This window comes from Trifolium pratense, linkage group LG1 (assembly GCF_020283565.1).
Source record: "Trifolium pratense cultivar HEN17-A07 linkage group LG1, ARS_RC_1.1, whole genome shotgun sequence".
Lineage (NCBI taxonomy): Eukaryota > Viridiplantae > Streptophyta > Magnoliopsida > Fabales > Fabaceae > Trifolium > Trifolium pratense.
The window spans coordinates 1,919,612-1,934,864 of record NC_060059.1 but is presented as its reverse complement, the minus strand read 5'-3'; the positions used below and the strand labels follow the sequence as shown (position 1 = coordinate 1,934,864).

At 34.8% G+C, this 15,253-nt stretch overlaps 1 protein-coding gene across 1 annotated transcript; it reads left to right on the top strand.

The window, feature by feature from the left end:
• The first annotated feature begins 948 nt into the window (after window positions 1–948).
• On the top strand, window positions 949–14,865 carry LOC123899710 (tubulin-folding cofactor D). Its single transcript, XM_045950924.1, has 17 exons — window positions 949–1,382; window positions 1,478–2,025; window positions 2,632–2,734; window positions 3,719–3,895; window positions 4,616–4,807; window positions 6,141–6,257; window positions 6,806–6,910; window positions 7,062–7,232; window positions 7,329–7,544; window positions 9,470–9,668; window positions 10,802–11,007; window positions 11,132–11,356; window positions 11,445–12,020; window positions 12,102–12,371; window positions 13,136–13,180; window positions 14,082–14,267; window positions 14,430–14,865. Exons 1-17 carry the CDS (start codon window positions 1,188–1,190, stop codon window positions 14,715–14,717), a joined length of 3,819 nt encoding a protein of 1,272 aa, XP_045806880.1. The 5' UTR covers window positions 949–1,187; the 3' UTR covers window positions 14,718–14,865.
• Window positions 14,866–15,253: the final 388 nt, after the last annotated feature.

Here is a 15,253-nt window from a genome sequence, read left to right as displayed (position 1 = left end):
GTTTTTTATTCAAATTCGGTATTTTTATTGAAAATAATTTTTGTTTTATTTTTTATGTAATGAAGGGCCTAGGCCTGAAACAAAATTACAATGACATTAGTTTGAGAATAGAAATTTCAACTTGATTATAAAAAAAAAGTAATTCGAGTCGGACATGACTCATAAAAAATCATAGAAGAACCTAACTCACACCCAATATGCGCAGGAGCATCAGTATATCGATTCAATTCACGGTAAGTATGACAAACTAAGACCTCTCACTCTAATTGCATTAATCTTCTAATGTGTTTTAACACACTCCAACCTTCAGTAATGACACGGTTCTCGGTACTCAACCTTTTGACCACACTCAAGGAATTACTCCTTAGCTCCACATGATGAAACCCCAACCTCCAATCAAGATGCAGACCTTCCAATACCCCCTAACTCTTTGATTATAATACTGCAATCTCATGAGCCTCTCCCATAACCTCTCACCCATTCACCATTGCTGTCACGAACAACTCCACCACAACCACAACTCCCTGCACTAGTCGTTGCGCCATCTGTATTAACAACAATCCGATCAAGCTCTGATGGTTTCCAGTCTATGTTTTGGCGCACACGGTTGCGGACCTGCGCTATGCTATCAACCCTCTTTGGTATATCATAATCTCTAGCATAATTCTTTATCATAACATGATGGGTATATGGTCGGCTAAAGCTTCCATCATGTGCTTCCTTGTTATACCAATAGCCCAAAAACTCGACCAATTCTCTATACCAATACCACATATAGCTCCATTAATATTCAATTTAATCCATTGATGCATATCAGAATTGAAAAACAAATCACGCGATTGCTGATCCACGCTACAAAGCTATACTCCCATTTATTTCAGACAGCCCCTTAATAAACGAAGTTACGGAAACATTATTTAAAAAGTTTTTTAAAACTATTTAAAAAGTATTTTATTTTTTAGGAATTATTTAAAATCTTAATCCAATAAACTTCCTTTTAATTAATTTTGGAAATCAACACGATTTTTTACACTTTGGACTTGGAGGCGCGATACTAGACGGTACCAGTGTCCCTGTACTGTACTGTATAGTTTTCTTTTCTGAGTTACATTTCAGCGCGGTGGACTCATTATTACATCTCCGACGCCTGCAGCGGCGGCAATACTAAGTTCGTCGATCTTAACAAGATGCAACAACAGAACGAAGAAACAGTCGTAGCAACAGTGATGAATCAAGAAGAAGATGACGAGTTTGATTCTAAGGAAAGAGTTCTTCAAAAGTACTTCCTTCAAGAATGGAACCTCGTCAAATCATTCCTCAACGACACCGTTTCAAATTCTCGCGTCACCGATCCTTCATCCGTTCGCAAAATCAGATCCATCGTATTCTTCTCACTCCGCATATTTCATATTTCACTTCATTCATCGATTTTCAATTTTATAACCGTTTTTATTGATAATTTCGCTTCTATTTGTAGATGGACAAGTATCAAGAGCAAGGACAACTTCTAGAACCTTATCTCGAAAGCATAGTTCCGCCATTGATGAACATTATTCGATCAAGAACAATCGAACTCGGTGTAATTTCGGATGAAATTCTCGAAATAATTAATCCAATATGCATAATTGTGTATTCAGTAGTAACTGTTTGTGGATATAAATCAGTGATTAAGTTTTTTCCTCATCAAGTTTCTGATCTGGAACTTGCTGTATCTCTACTGGAAAAATGTCATCACACAAATTCGGTTTCGTCATTGAGAGAGGAAAGTACCGGTGAAATGGAAGCGAAATGTGTGATGTTGTTGTGGCTTTATATACTTGTATTGGTTCCTTTTGATATATCTAGTGTTGATACTAGCATTGTAAGCAGTGATAATCTAAGTGAGTTTGAGCTTGTACCTCTTGTATTGAGGATAATAGGGTTTTGTAAGGATTATCTCTCAGCTTCTGGGCCTATGCGGACTATGGCTGGATTAGTGCTATCAAGGCTACTTACTCGTCCTGATATGCCAAAAGCCTTTACGAGGTTTATTCAATTACTTTTATAGCTTATTTAGAAGTTGTTTGGAAGAGTTTATTTGGATTTATCTGTAGTATAAATAAGCACAAAGTGTTTTGAAGAGCTTATTAAAGTAACTTACGGCATGTCTATAAGCTGTTTACATCTTATCTTAGTAAGGTCCCATTTTATAGCTTATAGAAAAAGTTCACATGGAATTTATTTGAAGCTGGTATCCATTCCCTATTGGATTATAGAAATAGCTCATATATAAGCTTTCATATGATATGATAAATGCTTAATTAAGTTGTTTATTCAAACACCCTCTTAATGATATGATAAATTTTATTAAGATTAAAGCTTAGCTCAAATTGTTAATTGAATCTTTAGTTTTTTTAGCATGTTTACAAATATAAGAAATTTTTTTATCAAGTTTACTGAATATTTTTTTAATCAGCAATAGATTACAAATCATAACAATTATGTCGTATCACTTTTAGGCATGTTTGAGCTTGTATTCATGACCACATTTGTGTTGTATAGAAGCTATTGTTTCATTAACCATCATGCTAAAAACCAAGTACTGAATCACCCTACAATTGCTACATAAACTGACTATTCTAATTGCTTCAGCTTTGTCGAGTGGACGCATGAGGTAATGTCATCTGTAACTGAAGATGTACTCCAGCATTTCCAATTACTTGGTGCCATTGAAGCACTGGCTGCTATTTTCAAGGTTTGTTTTTAACTTTCATTTACACCATCAGGTGCAAGTGTTTTTCACCATTATTTATGTTTACAATTTCTACAAAATTCTGTTGAGGGAGAGAATGATAGATATGGATAATTCATGATTGTTTCATTAGTCTGTTACTTTATTGCTAGGGATCTTGTTAGCAACCGTAGTCAGTATTCACGGGCCTTAATTTAAATTTTAAATTTTTGGGTCTCCTAAATATTACTGCCGTTTGAATTTCTGTGTGGCTTATTATCATTTCAACCGTCTTGTTGAGTCATCTCTCTAAAGATATACTCATCTATTTGGCTTATCTACCTTGCTTTATATATTTTTGTGAGCTTCTTTTTTATTTGACGTGTTCATCTGTAACAAGATTTAAGCCTAGTAAAATTGAGCTTGAGAGGGAGTATTAGAATATCAGCAGAATATTTTGACGGAAAGAATGATGCATAATAGACGAGTTTAATTATGTTATTTCAGGGATAATTTGTTACCTTATGTTTAGGGATCTTATTGTGAGGAACCTTATCCTAGTTTTAGGACTTTTATCTTATCTTTATGAAGTTATTTGTTCCTTAATTTAAATTTAACTAGGATTAGGAGTCTAATATTAGTGAAAATAATACTATTGGGTTAGTATTATATATTGCATCCTTAATGTATCTAGTCAATATCCTATTATTCTGAGTTGCTTTTTCTATTTCTTTTCTTTTCTTCTTCCTAACTTAAACCTGATAATGTTACAAATTGATAATTAATAATAGCTTTTTCATGCAAATAGATACAAACTAAGAATGAGGAGGCAAACATTATGATTCAAACTGATTGATTGCGTCAGTTAGCTTGAGGAGACAAGCCATCACATTTAGCTTTGTTGTTAAGTATTTAATATTTAATTAGAGCAGTCATAATTAAAAGCTGTCTTAAGCTGTCTTTGTTACCTTAATGATTCTAACTGTTATAACATAAATCTATAAACAGGCAGGCAGTCGAAATCTTTTGCTTGATGTAATTCCTATCATCTGGAATGACACTTCATTGTTGTACAAGTCCTCAAACGCGGCTCGAAGTCCATTGCTCCGCAAGTATCTGATGAAGTTAACCCAAAGGATTGGGCTGACTTCCCTTCCTCATCGTTTACCCTCATGGCGTTATACGGTTAGCTTTTCTGTAATTCAATTTCGATGGGATCTCCTATCTTATGTTTGAAGACACTTTAATTTTTGCCTAATTGCAAGTATAGTTATCCATATTTTATTCATTTCTACTTTGAGCTGGCATTTAAATCACAGATTCACAGTAACTAGTTAACTATAGTTATATGCATTATCCAGAAATGCCTGTTATGGCAACAAAATAATCAGTGCTTCCACTGCAAGTCAAGACAAGAACTTGAAACAAAACTTGGGTGGATGAAATTGGAGAAATTATTGATAATGGAGATATGAAGAGTTGAACTCAAAGATCCCTTGAGCAATTTGGCTATGGTTTCATGCTGGATACTCTGTCCTTTTAAAAATTTGAGCCACTATGAATGAAAGTATTTTTATCATGTTAGATAGAGACCCAAGTCAACTTAGTTGAACTTCTAAAATTTAGTTGTTTGAGACTTTGATAAAAGCTAACTGTCTCACTTACATAATTTTTTACTCCATTGTTTGGTTCTCAACAGTGTTACCTCTTTTTTTATTTTTTATTTTTTTATTTTTATAGATTCTCATCAGTGCTACTAAATAATGGGTAACCGATATAATAGCCTTATAGCTTACTTTTTAAGAGGACAGTTGTATATTATTTGTTGACTAATTATAAACAAATTTAGAAGCTTAATGTTTGCTACCATTTTCTTCCCTTGACAATTCTATGTATACCATGCAGGGAAGAACCGCCAAACTAAATATTTCTTTGAACACATCCAGCACAGCTAATCAGTCCAATTTGGGTTTGAACAACAATTACTCCAACTCAATTGAACTACTTACAGATGAGGCAGAAGATGAGGAGGATATGGATATTCCAGAAAATGTTGAAGAGATCATTGAGATGTTGCTATCTGGTTTGAGGGATATGGTATGTCTAAAGGGTGAGATTCTTATTATGAATTTTGTATTTGACATTAGTACCAAGTTGCTCAGGAGTCCAAGTCCATGTCAATGATGATATCTCTGAAACTAAAGGGATTCTTGGTTTCTCTGTAAATGCTTTGTATAATGAGGTCTTGTAAGCTATTGAAAGCTGTAATTAATTACTGTTGACGACATTCATTTGTTATATGAACTGGCATGAGATGTGAAATAATGAGGATATGTATGATGTAACTGGACCTACTAGCAGGTTTGGTTAAGCACCGTCGAATATAAAGGACTTAAAAATTACTCCAATGTTTTTTTTTTGACAAAAAAAATTACTCCAATGTTAGTCAGCTCTGATTCTGACATTTTTGAGTTAACCCAAATAGATAACTCTATCAAATAACAAATGTCTGCTCCTGATTTAGTTCCATATTATAGAGCTTTATATCATATCATTGCTGGGCCCTGTATTTATGCTGGTTTAGTTAGATCCTGGATTGTAATGTTGGTTGTGGGGTGAAATAGCACTGCTCTATCAAAATAATTCCAGGGCTCTTAACTATATATTTATTCAGATGAATGGTGCTCTTTCTCTGACATGGTACTATTGCACTGTTGACATGGTTTGAACCTTATGATTTCCTGACATACTCCTGGCATATGATTATCTTTCAGTTTAACTAATTATTTTGTTTCAATACAACTTATAAAGTTCTCTTCATGTTCTCTGTATATTTCCAAAACCTGATCACTTTTCACATGAGATAGCACTGGAGCTGTAGTAGTGTTGTCAAATATTGGCCATAACAGATTTTTGACATCTGTCACGGCCAATTTGTGAAGGATGGCATTTTATGGCAGATACGAAGGCTTAAAATAGTGGACTTTTTGGCTTTCAGCCATGATCAACCATCCTCAATCGATAACACTAAGTAAGTGGTAGCAACCACAATTTATCTCCTGCTTGACAGGCAGTAGTCTAATTGTTAGTCAATTACTCTACAATTTGACAATTTTGACTCCTAACTAACAGTAAGATATCATCCAAAATAAATCCCCCAATTAATCTCCCTTTGTTAAGTATATTTAATACATCCTTGATTTGCACCTCATTCCATACTAGTTTTTCTTTACCGTAGATCACCCGAATGCCAAGGAAATTTGACAAGTGAACTGCCAAATGTGCCGATGACAGACACACCATTATTTATGATATATAGTTGCTTAAACATCTTGTTAATTCATTAAGAGCTACTTAAGCTGATCATGTTTTTTTCATCTATTATAGTTTTTCTTTCTCTTACCAAATGAATGTTGGCGTTGGATTGTAGGACACTGTTGTCCGTTGGTCTGCAGCGAAAGGTATTGGTCGCATAACTTCACATTTAACATCTTCCCTTTCTGAGGAAGTTTTATCCTCTGTTTTGGAGCTGTTTTCACCTGGTGAGGTATGATACTTTTGTTTATACATGTTCCTGACAATCATAATTTACTAATTAGATTCACATTCACCTAGGTTTATACAAGTATTGCAGAAGTTTTCCTATGTTAACCAGTTGTTTGATGCGACTCGAAAGACCAATAACCCTCCTATTGGGAAGGCATATTCCTGAAGAGGGTGTAGGATGTAGAACTCTGCCCATGTTATGTAGGCAGTTCTGTAGTTATCGAGTTACACAGTTATGTAGCAGTTAGGTATTCCTAATATATGGTGTAAGTAAGGGTTAGTAGGGAGAAAAGGTATTTCTATTTCGTAGTTTGGAGAGTTTATTCTTGTCTTGGTAGGATTTTCATAAAGCATCCTTGTTGATTGTGTAAAATTCTTTTTGAGTTTGATCACAATAAGCCCAATTAAACATCCTTGTTGATTGGTGTAAAATTCTGTTTGGGTTTGATCACAATAAGCCCTAAGTAAACATCAAATTTAGTTGGTGTTCTATCATTGTCCTGTTCCAGACTTCCAAGTTTTATAACTCAAATTTAATACTTTTTTCAGGGCGATGGTTCATGGCACGGAGGCTGCTTAGCTTTGGCTGAACTTGCTCGCAGAGGCTTGCTCTTACCTGCTAGTCTCCCCAATGTTGTTCCCGTTGTTGTGAAGGTTGGTATTTACAAATTATATGATTGGGGGCTTCAAAATATTTTTTTATTTATTTTTGCTGCTTATAATTATTTATTTCTTCAAATACTTTATTTATTTTAAAACCTATACCTGAAACTAGGGAGATCATTGACACCTTTTTTTTTATCAGGCACTGCATTACGATGTTCGGAGAGGTCCGCATAGTGTAGGGTCTCATGTACGTGATGCTGCTGCATATGTATGCTGGGCATTTGGACGTGCATACTATCACAAAGATATGAGGAACGTTTTAGAGGAGCTTGCTCCGCACCTCTTAACAGTGGCATGCTATGACCGTGAGGTCCTTATATCTTTTATTCCCTTCTCAAGAGATGCTTTGTTTTGGATTGTTCTGCTCCTTGTAAATAGAATGTCTAAACTGACATGTAATAATTAGGTTAACTGCAGAAGAGCAGCAGCAGCTGCTTTTCAGGAGAATGTTGGAAGACAAGGGAATTATCCGCATGGCATTGACATTGTGAATACTGCAGATTATTTTTCACTTTCTTCTCGGCCGAACTCTTATCTTCATGTTGCCATCTCCATTGCTCGATATGAAGGATATCTTATTCCATTTGTGAGTGACCTGCTGGATAGAAAAATTTGTCACTGGGTAAGCTCCAATTAAATATCTCTCTATCTCTCTCTCTCTCTCTCTCTCTCTCTCCCTCTCTAGCCAATTCCACTGCTACTGTTGGGTGTTGCTTCAACATACTCCCTTTGGTCCTTAATATAAGAGAAAACTTACTTTTTAGATACATCGAGTAACTAATGTATCTGGCCTAGATACATTATTAGTTACTCAATGTCTCTAAAAAGTAAACTTTCTCAGTTCTCTTAGCAGACTTCTAATCCTAATTAAAGGAAATAAACCATGACTCGTAAGCAAATGTGGAAACTAATATGAGTGTTAATCTAAGATACTCGGCAATAGTTTATGATAAAATAATGATGTGATCAGATGCTTTTCAAATATTCTAACAGAAATCACCTATAGAAATGGAAAAGGTATTTCTCAATAGGATTTTTTTTATTTTATTAAAGAGTCATACTATAGAAGGATGAATGAAACGAGTTATTCATTATGTACCTATTTGCTATGTGATAGATGTGGCTTATCAGAGATATGTTGTTTCAGTTTACCTCTCTACTTTATATTTCTGATTTATGCTCTATTAAACTCACTGTTACCTTTTCTTATTTTGGCCTGCATAGGCCAAAGCCCCACTAGCTGCTGCTAGCTTTAAATTGTTCCAGTAGTTTGAAGTTAGTTCATTCTGTTTCAGATGATTTCAACTGATTACTATAGTTGCAAGTTGCAACTTAATCTAATAATATAAATGCTCTCCTCTATCAGTGTATTCATTATAATCAGAATATACAAACTGTTCCACCGATTTACTCTCAAACTTACTCTCACTTTCCTCCATTTTCTCATCTCATGAATCTTACCACGGTATTGTGATATAATTTTTGGGTGAAAGGACCACTACCACAAATCCTTTCATATCTGATAGCTCACAGTGCATTTCTCCCGATGTGCCAATAATCTTTTTGCACCCAATCGCATTGAAGTTTGACGATACAAAGTTCCTGGAATGGAAGCAGCAGATCAAAGGACAAAGGCATTATTCGAGGTCACAAGCTACAACACTATGTCGTTCTTTACAATATTTTATCATGTTTCTTGTCCGAATCTGATGCCAAAATGTTGAAACTATTATACAGAATAAGATCAGCAAGATTTGTTGATCTTAACATTGCTTCTTTCTCCATCTTTGGTTCGTGGCTATCATGAGTGGTTGTAGATTGCCATTTTTGGCTGGTACCGGAATAAATTCACAATTATTTGCAGTGTGTTGAAAAATAGTTTCATAAGCTGAGATCTTATCCATGTTCGATTACCAAGCAAAATAACACCATTATCCGTGTTTCTCCTTTGAGTTCGCACAATTGCTTCCCCACTTCTCTCGATTAGCGCTCCAGTGTCTTATCCTGATTAATTTGATATCATTCTTGAAGCCTTACTTACCTGTAATGTGTGACTCTGCAGTAATCAACAAATCTGGTACTTGCTCCTTTGATGAACTTGAATTGAATCTGTGCTTGTCTCTCATGAATCATGTCTTGAAAAGAACAAAGAGAATGCTCCACCGAACCAGCTTCGAATAATCTCTCTTGAGCTCATTTGTGAGACTTTGCTCATTTTCAAATGGCACACCACATCATCAAAACTTTCCCGACAATAGCTCACAATGTTCATTGGTTCCACTGGTAACAGAGGGGCCCATTTTGCATTGGAGGTTTTTAACTCTTAGGCTAACATGGCTAAATAGGATGGTCTAACTTTTTAAGTTTGATTATTTTCAACTGTTTGTTACTTTTAATATCACGATTCCTTGTCATCTGGTATACTTTTTCAGCATAACTTTATTTATATTCTGGTATTTACTAACAATATATGGTTATTTTTGCTGCCTCCTGATATTAATTTTTCTTGATAAATTGAGAGAATTGACTTGGAAATTACATGTTCAGGATAAAAGCTTTCGAGAACTTGCTGCAGAGGCCCTTTCTTTTCTTGTAAAATATGACCCTCAGTATTTCGCGAGTGCTGTTATGGAAAAGTTAATTCCTTGCACTCTTTCATCTGATTTGTGCATGCGCCATGGTGCAACGCTGGCAACTGGGGAACTTGTTTTTGCTTTACATCAATGCAATTTTGTTCTTCCCTCAGGTTGTCATTTCACAACTTTTGATTATGTTATTTCTTGTTAGTAATGGAAGTGAAACACATTTATTCTATTAAAACTATAAAAAAAAGAAAAGGAAACAGGAGGCAATTATTGTTGAATTTCATTTACTTTATGTTGATGTATCTCTGTTATACAAGCCTTGCTTACCTGGTCTATAATTTAAGCTTGTGTTCTGAAATAAAAGTTTTTGACTTGGAGATGATTTCCAAGTAGTGCAACCTATTACAGTTTCACATTCACATGTTAGTACGAAATTAAATTGTTTCTTCAGCTGCCGGAACTTCAACCAACTTCGGAAACCCTCGCTAATATACATACAAAATAATTAATTGGCCAGAGTGGTGCTTTAATAATTGTTACTGTTGGGCCTGTGTTATAGGACTATTGAACTGTGGGCTAGGCTTACACTAATATACACTTGAAGTTTATTCTTGTCTTATGCATACAAGTACAGAAACTATTCAGAATAGCGGCAGCAATATTTTCATTCTTTCTCTGTCCCCTCTACTTCTTATCATTTGTGAAGCACTGGATGTGTTTGGTTTGAGAGAAAAAAAGAGAGAAGAAAGAAAAATACGGGAACCAATCAATGAATTTGGACTAGCTTTAGTCCAAATTCATTCATTGGTGCACGTGTTTTTCTTTCTTCTCACTTTCTTTCTCTCAAACCAAACACACCATAAAGCTGTTGATTTCCTATCTGATTTTTAATTGAATGTCACGACTTTAGAGCTATGCAAATTTGTTAGAGTCATTAGCTGGTTTGGTTTTCTTTCGTTGTCTAACTTGTATGATATTGAAGGAGAAAATAGCATTTATTTCAAAGAAATTATTTTTTGAAGAAACCTATGAAATAGAATTGCTGGAACAATTTGACTTCATTCTTTTTTTTTTTTGGTTTACTTTTTTTTTTATTGGTTTACTTTACGCACAATTTGACTTCATTCTTTAACTTGGAAAAAAAAAAGAATAAAAGTTTGGACTGAGGGGAATTAGATACTATCAATATACACAAATTTTTAGTCAAGTTTATCTTACTAACTAATGATCATGGTAAAACATATCTTCATTGAAGTTAACTGATCTTTGACATTTTTGAAAATGTCAATGACAGATAAACAGAAAACTCTTGCAAATGTCGTTCCTGCTATTGAGAAAGCACGTCTTTATCGTGGAAAGGGAGGAGAAATAATGCGTGCTGCTGTTTCTCGATTTATTGAATGCATATCCATATCTAAAGTGGCATTACCAGAAAAGATAAAGAAAAGCCTACTCGATACTCTAAATGAGAATTTGAGGCATCCTAATTCTCAGATACAGGTTCTATTCTATCCCTTTGACGCTGGCATTTGCACCGTTATTAATTTTTGGTCAATGTCATTTGCATTTGCCATTTTATTGACCATTATATATTTGACAAGTAAAATCCTCTTTTGATGTACAGAATGCTGCTGTTAAAGGCCTGAAACATTTCATCTGTGCATACTTACTAGATTCAGATAATAAAAGTACTAGTGATTTAACAGCAAAGTACCTTAATATGTTGACTGATCCAAATGTAGCTGTAAGAAGAGGATCTGCATTGGCAATAGGTGTCTTCCCATATGAGTTATTGGCCTGTCAATGGAGAAATGTGATTTTGAAGCTTTGTGGCTGTTGTAAAATTGAGGTACTTTACTCAGTTACAAATGCTACATCTATACTATCTCAAGTTCAAATTCCAATTGTCGTGTTACCCAAATGCTTTCCTATTGCAGGAAAACCCTGATGAAAGAGATGCTGAAGCACGGGTAAATGCTGTCAAAGGGCTTGTATCAGTATGTGAAACATTAGTTAGGGGAAGAGAGAATACTGCTACCTCTTTCAATGAGAATGATTTTTCTCTGTTTATTCTTATAAAGAATGAAGTGATGACGAGTTTATTTAAAGCTCTTGATGACTATTCTGTTGATAATAGAGGTGATGTAGGTTCTTGGGTTCGTGAGGCTGCATTAGATGGCCTTGAAAAATGTACATATATGCTCTGTAAGATCGACAAGTCAGGTTGCTTGTCTGGAGAATCAGTTAGAAATGAAATTGGATCTGTAGTGCATCCTTTGACTGATAGTATGCTTAAGAACAATGAGGAGCTTTTATTATTCGATGAAAGTCTTGCTGCCAATTTAGTTGGAGGGATATGTAAGCAAGCTGTGGAGAAGATGGATAAGTTGAGAGAAGCAGCAGCAAACATTCTCTACAGAATTTTGTACAATCAGATTATTTATATTCCACATATACCTTTCCGAGAGAAGTTAGAAGAAATCATTCCGAAGGAAGCAGATGCAAAATGGGCTGTAAGTTTATAGATTGTTCATCCTTTCTTGAGGTTGATAGTATAATTTTTTTTATTGAGAGACAATACTATTTTATTGCAGGTTCCTTCTTACACTTACCCACGCTTCGTACAGCTGCTTCAGTTTGGTTGTTATAGCAGAAATGTGCTATCAGGTTTAGTCATATCTATTGGTGATTTGCTAGATTCTTTGAAGAGGGTATCACTCTCGGCACTATTAGAGTATTTAAGAGGGGTTGAATCTGAAGACCCTAATACAAGAACACTCAGGGAGTATATGCTATCAGTTGACATCCTGTGGGTTCTCCAACAATACAGAAAATGCGACAGAGTCATTGTACCCACTTTAAAGGTATGCCTTTCCTAAGAAGTGCTTTATTATTCTTGCTTTGGTTAACAGAACATTCAAACGATCTGGTTCTATTTTATACCTCTTTTATCTCTTTTTTCCGGGTATGGTATGGGGGTTGGAAAATATTTTGTATGTACAAGAGGTGCTGGTTCCAAGCTTAAAATCAACACCACACCATGTGAATCCCTGGGTTGAACTTCTATGGCCATCCGTGACTCCCTCAGGTCGCCGTCAACCTCTGTTTTTACTCACCCGCTGGCCATCAACCAGTTTTTGGGTCTGAACGGACCAGGCATCTAACCAGATCACTGGTTTTTCAATTGAACTGACTAGCCCAGTCTAGTTTTGACTATTGGGTCACTACTAACCTAGAAGCTTCTATCTGCACAAATGACTTTCCAGGGTAAATAGTTCGATGTACTTTAGGAAGATAGGATGCAACCTAAAGATTTACCTTCTACTGCCCCCATAATTTGCTATATTCAGTTTGTTACAAGGTAAGACTGGTTCATAGGTTGTAGTTGAAGGTTCTGCATTCTAAGAATACCTTGTCATTTATATGTTTTAAGCACAGAGAATCCTGGTCAGAACTCTCCTTAACACCAGTATTTTTTTAAAAATCAAATGTTAGCTTATTTTCTTTTTGTTAATATATGTTGCATGCCTCCTCTGTTATGAAATGCAAATCGATACATGAAATTAATTTTGCGCTGAAACTTATATGGAACTTTCTCATATACTCATGAGCTTATGTTGTATTCCAGACCATTGAGAGTTTGCTCAGCAAAAAGATATTCCTTAATATGGAGGTTAGTCCCACATCTCTGTTTTTTTATCTTTACTGTTAGTAGGTTGTCTGATACTCCTTTTCTTCGTGTTGCCAATTTCTGCGTTAGTTTGGGTGTCAAGTACCCTGTATATTGTTTTCAATATTGTTGAAAGGTGAGAAAACAGTTATACAAGAAAACTCAGCATGCTATTGTTCGTCTTCTATTTTTGTTCATAAAGTACTAAATAGCCATTGTACAACAAATCTCATTGCGATCATTATATTATATATTAATATTAATAAAAAAAACTCAATAGCAATCATATGATTATGATTATCATATTTAAATGTGAAGTTGTTCGTGGGCTATAAGCCATGGGCTTGGTGCATTGCTTAATACGCTTTAAAAAAGGTTAATTATTTTTTTGTCCTTTATCAATATCATAATATAAAAGGGCAATATCAAAATTGTAGTAACCCAGACAAAAATTGAATGCCAGTTTTCTTCAGTCAAGAAGTTATAATACTATATGTAATAAATAGCACTGATTAAATCACCAAAGAATTATGTATTAAATTTTTTAGGGATGCAGAATGGTATAAGCTGAACTTGGACTAAAGCATGCATCTAGGTACTCTATAACTTCAACAATTATTATATACAGAAGTGTGATAAGCTACTAAACTATAGATTGAGAATTGAGAGGAAACGGGAATAAACAGTCCCGCTACTAAACTACTGATAACAAAGCTCAATGCCACTATTTTCCCCTTGATCCTATGTACATAATTCCCCATGTCATCCAGATGACTCAAACTGTATGAGCCATTTTTACTTTTTACAAATATGAGAGCAGGGTGTTCTATTTATTGAGTTTATCTTTTACGTACTTACAAGTGTTTTGTGAGAACACGTGTGATTTATAAAGTTGTAATTTCAGGCTCACACCCCAACTTTTTGTGCTGCTGTTTTGGATTCTCTGGCAATAGAATTGAAGGGATCAAAAGACTTCTCCAAATTGTATGCTGGTATTGCAATACTTGATTATATAGCTTCAGTACCAGAACCAATCAATACAAGGGCCTTTTCTCAACTTCTTACTTTTCTTGGTCATCGGTACCCTAAGGTGATTCTCAAATATTCATCAACACATGATTTACGATTTAGCATATTGTTGTTTTGCTTAAAAGCAATCACTTGCATAGGGTGTTGTTCACAATTTATTCTTTTTGCTTGCTTTGTGGCTTCTCATACTCCAGTTTACTTCATTTTCTCACTTGTTAAACAGATTCGGAAAGCCTCAGCTGAACATGTCTACCTTGTCCTCCTGCAAAATGGGAATCTTGTGGCTGAAGACAAGATTGAGAAAGCACTTGAAATTATTTCCGAGACATGCTGGGACGGCGACATGAGTTTAACAAAACATCAAAGATTGGAATTGTTTGAGTTGGTTGGTTTGGAGGTGGGGCCATCCAGCAAGAATAGTGATGGAACAAGGAAAACCAGCAGTAAGAAGCCTAAAGACTTGGATGAAAATGCATCATATTCCTCCTTAGTTGAGTCATCTGGGTTCTGATTGTTGTTGGTGCAATTCTAGATTTAGTGTGTGAATGAACGTTTGGCAAATGTGTAATCTTTGTTGGACTTGATTTTGTAAAATTAAATTAATTAAGATTGCAGTTAAAGTGAAGTGATTTATAGAGGTATTTTTACTCTACAAGTAAGTTTGATGTAAAACTTGGTATAGTTATTTTTTGAATCATAGTTTTTTTAATCTAACGCCAAAAAGTATCTTTTGTCACAAAAAATATTTATATTTGGATGTATCAAATAAAAAAAAAATCCCCGTAAAATAAAATAAAATTTCTTTCACTCTATTTTATGGTTTTTTTTTTCTTTTTTTGTCCGATAGCCTAGTGACTAGAAATTTCATCCTTAAATTGATAAGTGGGATGTTTGGGGTTTGAATTCCGATCCCTACAAAAATTAGTGTTATTTTTTAAAAAATATCTCAATTAATTAAAAATTTTATTTCAATAAAATGTAACAGATTTCTTTTTAAAATGCGGGTAGGGAAGCGTTGTTCTGTTTGAGAGTGAATAAAAAATGTCC